Raw genomic sequence first — 6,876 nt, 5'->3', positions numbered from 1 at the left:
CAGCCGACCTTCTAGGATACGCTGGAAGGGTCACCCTTTATAAATATGGTGTAAAAAAAAACCCAAAACAAAACGATTAAATATATCAGCCACTTTCTATCAAGTATTCGTACGCTAGCGCCTCTCACTTTCCTGAAGTTCAGTGCCTCCCCCTCCCCCATTGAAAATGTTCGAAGCAACAAAATAACACTCAAGTGATAAAAATTAAAAAAAATCACCTCATAACACCTTATTTTGCGAGGTGGCGCCCCTCACTTAATCATTGAGGGTTCCCCCTCCCTTCATTAGCGTCATCCTCATCATCATCAATCATAATTTTTTATAATTGCTGTGTCCCATCGCTCCCTAATCAGCCCAGACGTAACGAAGTAACTTAGGTATATTAAAAGATTTGCTGAAATTTGTATACATTTTTCAATTAAAATTTTTAGAAAGAAATGCTGATTAATTTGATCCATCCAATCAGTAATTCATCTACAACAAATTACTGTATTACTGTACCTATTTTATAATCCCCATTATGCTATTATGAGTGTGATGTAATGGACTTTCCGCTTAGCACCTCCCTTTGATTATTGTTGGTAAGGTCGAAAAGAGATATTAAAAAACTAAAGTACTGTAGGCGACGAAGCAATGCAGCGTTGTGTTTATATAATACCTTTACCAGTTTGTGCAGCATTCACAACTTTTATTATAAATTTATAACTACCCTAGGTTGACCTTGAAAATAAACAGTTAATAATTTGTCTGTGCAGAAGTCTGTTTACCACTGTGCCGTACACCAGCAATGTATAAGAAGCAGAGACCAGCCAGCTCACTCTCAGGCACTCGAGTGGTAATAAATGTACGGAAATAAATAAATAAAGTATTTGTAATTGGTTGGTAATACTTGATTTAGTTGGGCCTCAATTCTACTCCTTAAGAGTTTCTTAGTGATTAAGTTCCTTGAAGCTAGAGACAGATAAAAGCTCATGTAATTTGTTCCTGTCAGCTGCAGTCTTATGATAAAATGATTAGTTGGAAGTAATCTTGCGTTGAAGAAGGAATACGGTAGGAGCAGTTCTCCTATTTTCCAGATTTTCCCATTCCAGCCCTATTAACATTTCACACTCTCGCACTACACTTGATAACTGCTTATAATTGTTAACAAATCTAGCTAGCTCTTCTTTGTACCTTCTGAATCTGCCTGGAGAGCAGGCTTGAGTGTGGGTCCCAAATGATTGCGTATACTCGAAGAAGTGTGGATGCACAAAATGATTTTATACGCAAGGTCTTTCAGGTTTATATTGTTGATGTTGATATTTCGCCTTTGGAAGTTAAGAGTGTTGTTGGCTTTTGATGTAAGCATAACAACATGATTATTCCAGCGTAGATCTTTTGTTATAGGGCCTATTTATTCCCACTGGGGTATTTCACTTTGTAAACATTTTTATGTAGTATTTGCCTTACACTGGTCAATTTTCTAAAGTTATTTCACATAAGATAAATTAGTTAACGAAACAGTTCTGTAATGATTTAAGTATCAAATTAGTTTTTTCTTAATTTAAAATTAGAAATATGAAAAAAAAAAAACGCGCGTTACGAATACATGACAACGGACAGGATGAACTTGCACATTTTTAAACATCTTAAAAGCTCATCCCAATGTAAAGCCTCATGCAACAAGGATTGCTTTCGTATACTGTGTTCCGCTTCAACAGCCAGCCAGAGAAAAATCAAGGAGACGTTGCATATCAAATGGGTCACGCCCTCTCTCAACAAGCATTGAACTTTTACATGTTAATTTAACTTCGTCATTCTGATGTTCATTACTACGTAATCATTTTTATTCATGCCATTCTTTCTTCTTTACAATTACGGTCAAATCGATTCCTTAAAAATGCAATGTCATGATATCTGTTCAAATAGCTATGGTTCAATTCCCATTTATTTAAAATACAATGCTTCACAGTTGTTCACCCTTTTAAACGTAGATTGCATGTTAGCAATTGTTTCACTGAAGATGGCGAAGTATTTGCTGAAACATGTTGTTTTATACCGTGTTTTGATAATAAAATCCACTAAGCCTTGCCTATATGGTATTGAGTTTGAAAATTATTGTGGTATTCTTAATAGAATATGCATAACTGTCTTGTCTGCATGCAATTATATATATATATATATAGGCATATATATAGGCATATATATATAGGCATATATATATTATTTTCACACTCGACTGGGCCATCTCTAACACTAGACACAATTTTGGAAAACCTTTACCTGAGTCCTCCCTGCTGTTACACTTACCTTGAATTGTTATCTTGCTGCCTTCCTTTACTATATTGGTAGATGTGTCTATGATTAGTAAGAGGGCTAGGTTCGTCCTTAACACTACTAGTTACAAAAACATAGCAAATTAGACTTGCAGTGCTATTGAATATTACCAATGCGAAAATAACCCTTAATACCTTCTTATGACAGAAACACATCATCACTTTCATATTTACGTCCACAAAGTAGTCAACACCAAAATTAATCGGTATAGAGTTACCTCACTAACCGTATAAGTTTAAATATCCCTGGGTAAAGTAACATCTGTGCACTTTCCCATTCATTGAAAACTCAAAATAATAAGCATGAAAACTATAGAGGGGACTATACTTACTTCGCACTATTTTCGAATGTCCATATTGAAACTTTTTTGCTGTGGTAACAGCCCGGGTGACAGTATTCATTTAATCAGTTTACGATTAAGCACGTGGACCCAATGACCATGAATAAAAACCGCGCCGCTTAGTAGCGTAAAGGCCTGTTTACACTTCAACGATAACGATAAAAATGCTAAAAAGCGATTGTTCATATAGAAAACAAAAAGAAATAAGAGAAGTTTTTACACTAGGACGATTCTATAACGATTTATTTTTATCGTTATCGTTGAAGTATAAACAGGCCTTAAAGCCGGTTTTCCACTAGGCCAATTTATTCTCGCGAATCAAAGCGTCGGTTCGCTTCCTGAGCTCTGATTGGCTGCGCATTTTTTCGCTTCGCATAAAACCCGATAGAAATGTGAATGCGCATGCGTATAAACCGACAGTTTCGATTCGCGCGAACAAATTCGCCTAGTAAAGCTATGGAACGCCAAAAGGACAAATTACAAGTGGCGCAGTGCAAAAGTCAAGTGGCACAGAGCAAAACTAAAGTGGCACAGTGCAAAACTAAAGTGGCACAGTGCAAAAATAAAGTGGCGCAGTGCAAAACGAAAGTGGCGCAATGCAAATCCAAATGCGTGTGCTGCTACTTGAATTTTGCACTGTGCCACTTTAGTTTTGCACTGTGCTACTTGCAACGCGATTGTAGTTCGTCCTTTTGGCGTGATATCGCGAAAAGGACAAACAACAATGGCAGTGCAAAACGAAAGTGGCGCAGTGCAAAAGTGGCGCAGTGCAAAACTAAAGTGGCACAGTGCAAAACGAAGGTGGCGCAGTGCAAATCCAAATGCGTGTGCTGCTACTTGATTTTTGCACTGTGCCACTTGACTTCTGCACTGCGCCACTTGACTTTTGCACTGCGCCACTTTACTTTAGACGATATTGTATGGAACGCCAATTTTCGCATCAAAATTAAACTAAATAAAATAAATGAATAAAAATATCAAGAACACATAATTCTGTACCTATCTCCACCCTATGCCTACAAAATTCACGAAGGCTGGTGATTCCATTCTTTTTTTAATATCCTCAGCTTTATTTGGACTGCATTGCAGTGTGTAGGCTCACTTATATTAAAACAAGAAAAGAAAGGCAAAAGTGCAACAAACAACTCTGATTAATAGGATAAGCCATGTAAAGAAAACAAGTAGAGGCCCAAAAATGAATATTTATAGAAAAATAAATCGAATGTAACATTATTTTAATAGAAAAAGAAGCCCAATAAATCCAAAGAAGTTGAAAATATAAGCAGGCTTGATTTAGGCTCACTGTGCAGTGACACTTTGCTGCAACGATATACTTTGTGGGTGCGTTTTTTAGTTATACGAATAACACTTTATTATTTGAGCTCTATTTATTCAAACTTCAATGTTCTTCACAACAAACATACATAGCAGCAACAAGGCGGTTGCGTATGGGTTTAAATGTAGGCCTATCAAAACAGCAGAAAAATGGCAATAAATAAATAAATAAAAATAAGAATACAGAAAAATACGAGACGTACGGTATTCCGTCATGAAAAATATCAAGTTTATTCTATAGACATAGACATTTAATGACCAAGGTGAATGGACACAAAACTATACGTACGGTACTGTACCAACACTCATAATATCACATCCTCATTTAACTTCATTAGTATTAAATATTAAACCTGTGTATTTCAGTATCCAATTGTTGATGTAGATGATTGAGGAATAGGATCCTAATTAATTACATGTGTAAATGGCGATTTAAAAAGGAGATAGAACATACTACTAAAGTGGGATTTAATTTCCAGAAGAACATTCAATAAAAGATGAAAAAATTCATTCTCTTGGGCTACACTATACTTTTGCGAATGTGTATGTAATTATTGTTTTAGTTTATCTTTGCCTAAATATAGTTTGAGGGGTGGCACAAGAATTTGCCCGACGCGGGCCGAGGTTCCTTATTGGGGGATATGAATAATAATAATAATAATAATAATATAGGCCTACCTAGTAAAAATTAGTTAATTTCCATTTTAATGCCAAATTGGCGTTCCATACAATATCGCCAACAGTCAAGCGGCGCAGTGCAAAAGTCAAGTGGCGCAGTGCAAAACTAAAGTGGCGCAGTGCGAACTCAAAATGCGTGTGCCACCATATTAGTTTTGCACCGTGCCACTTGACTTTTGCACTGCGATTGTAGTTTCGCGATATCACGCCAAAAGGACAAACTACAATCGCAGTGCAAAAGTCAAGTGGCACAGTGCAAAAGTCAGTGGCACAGTGCAAAAGTCAAGTGGCACAGTGCAAAAGTCAAGTGGCGCAGTGCAAAACTAAAGTGGTGGCACACGCATTTTGAGTTTGCACTGCGCCACCTTAGTTTTGCACTGCACCACTTTAGTTTTGCACTGCGCCACTTGACTTTTGCACTGCGCCACTTGTAATTTGTCCTTTTGGCGTTCCATAGAAAACCGGCTTTAGCTGGGCAATTACTGCGTCGTATGATGTATCCAACTCCGCACCCTTTAACTGCTAGACGACACGGCACCGTCTGCTGATTGTTGGTGACAGTCTGAACGGAACGTCATTAAAAACTATCAATCTGTGCGCATCGTTGCGTTCTTCGTAGAATCGCGTCGGCCGACGACCATCGGGCGCAGTGATTCCTCCGCTTAAAGGAAAGGCACTATATAAATGTGGTAATTACCAGGAACGGGTGTGTACGCTTCTAACGAAGCTGCCGATATTTCAATATCGCTAGGTTGCTTCCGAATAGAATTTCACCATGGCTTTACCAGTAAAGCCGTCACAATCATAAGATACTGTTTAACTCCCCGCACTAACCGGGGCATCTACTGCATGTATTTTGTGTGAGAAGTATATTAATTAACAGTAGAGTATGTAGCATGTGCCACGTTGCTGAGGTTGAGTAGCATTGTCCTGTACAATTCTTCCATGGTAATATGTAGCATCTGTTGCATTGTTTGGTATCTTTTACATTGCAGTGGGTATGTAGCATCTGCTACAGTATATTGCAGTGGTATGTGCTGCATCAAACGTGTCGTACGACGACTTCACATTTATTATCCGTTGTTCTGTGTGAGTGAGTCGTTTGTTTGGTCGACGGCAGACTGAGGGAATTATTACAAGTAGGCATCCAGGTTTTTTGTGGCTACTTTTAACTCATAACTCATCCACAGTTTCTGTGTTGGTAATTCACTTGAGTAACTGTACAAGTAACAGATTGTTGATTTTTTGGTTCTTTTTATGACAGGTCTAGGCATACTGTATGGCTATTTTTGAGGACTGCTCATTTTTACCTTTACATTATGATACAATATCCCATTATGCACCTCCACTGGATTTACTCTTACAAGTTAATTTTCACAGACGATTGCTATAATAAGTGTCTGCTGATCCCCGAAAGGGCAGTAGAAACAAATACGATCCGTCGTGCTCGCCTCTTTGCGCTGCTTATGCTTATAAATAGCATAGTGCCACACGCGACTTTCCAGCCAATCTCAAGGTGCTTACATTTTCATTTATGATTGGTTGGAGTATGAACAAGTTGATAAAATATTTAGCAACTAACCAATTAGCACATTTGCTTAATAAATTGTTTATATATTGCTAGTAGCCCATAAGCACACGGTCTTCACCGTTTTCCAAGAAACATTTTTGTATGGTTTCAATTGCTTTCATAAGTCTCCGATCAAGTGCCGCAAGAAATGCCTCACTAAGAATTGGCGAAATTGCATCATGCGACATGGACGAGCGCATCGATGTGCTGAGTTTGCTGTTCTTAAGCTCCTTCAGCCTGTAATATGTTGACCGCCGGACTCTAAATATAATTTGAAAAAGGTCTAGGCATACTGTATGGCTATTTTTGAGGACTGCTCATTTTTACCTTTACATTATGATACAATATCCCATTATGCACCTCCACTGGATTTACTCTTACAAGTTAATTTTCACAGACGATTGCTATAATAAGTGTCTGCTGATCCCCGAAGGGGCAGTAGAAATAAATACGATCCGTCGTGCTCGCCTCTTTGCGCTGCTTATGCTTATAAATAGCATAGTGCCACACGCGACTTTCCAGCCATTCTCAAGGTGCTTACATTTTCATTTATGATTGGTTGGAGTATGAACAAGTTGATAAAATATTTAGCAACTAACCAATTAGCACATTTGCTTAATAAATTGTTTATATATTG

General features: G+C 37.8%; 1 protein-coding gene across 1 annotated transcript in view; it reads right to left on the bottom strand.

Annotated features, from left to right (window-relative positions):
• The window catches only part of LOC117107062 (extracellular serine/threonine protein kinase FAM20C-like), a 10,717-nt gene extending 8,234 nt beyond the window's left edge, over positions 1-2,483 (bottom strand). The window contains exon 1 of the mRNA XM_033248586.1: positions 2,290-2,483. Coding sequence (XP_033104477.1) covers positions 2,290-2,483 — 194 coding nt within the window. The remainder of the gene's footprint in view (positions 1-2,289) is intronic.
• Positions 2,484-6,876: the final 4,393 nt, after the last annotated feature.

Source organism: Anneissia japonica, unplaced genomic scaffold (genome assembly GCF_011630105.1).
Source record: "Anneissia japonica isolate Jap-2015-1 unplaced genomic scaffold, ASM1163010v1 scaffold288048_len465947_cov159, whole genome shotgun sequence".
NCBI classification, from domain to species: domain Eukaryota; kingdom Metazoa; phylum Echinodermata; class Crinoidea; order Comatulida; family Comatulidae; genus Anneissia; species Anneissia japonica.
This window is presented reverse-complemented; position numbering and strand designations above follow the sequence as displayed.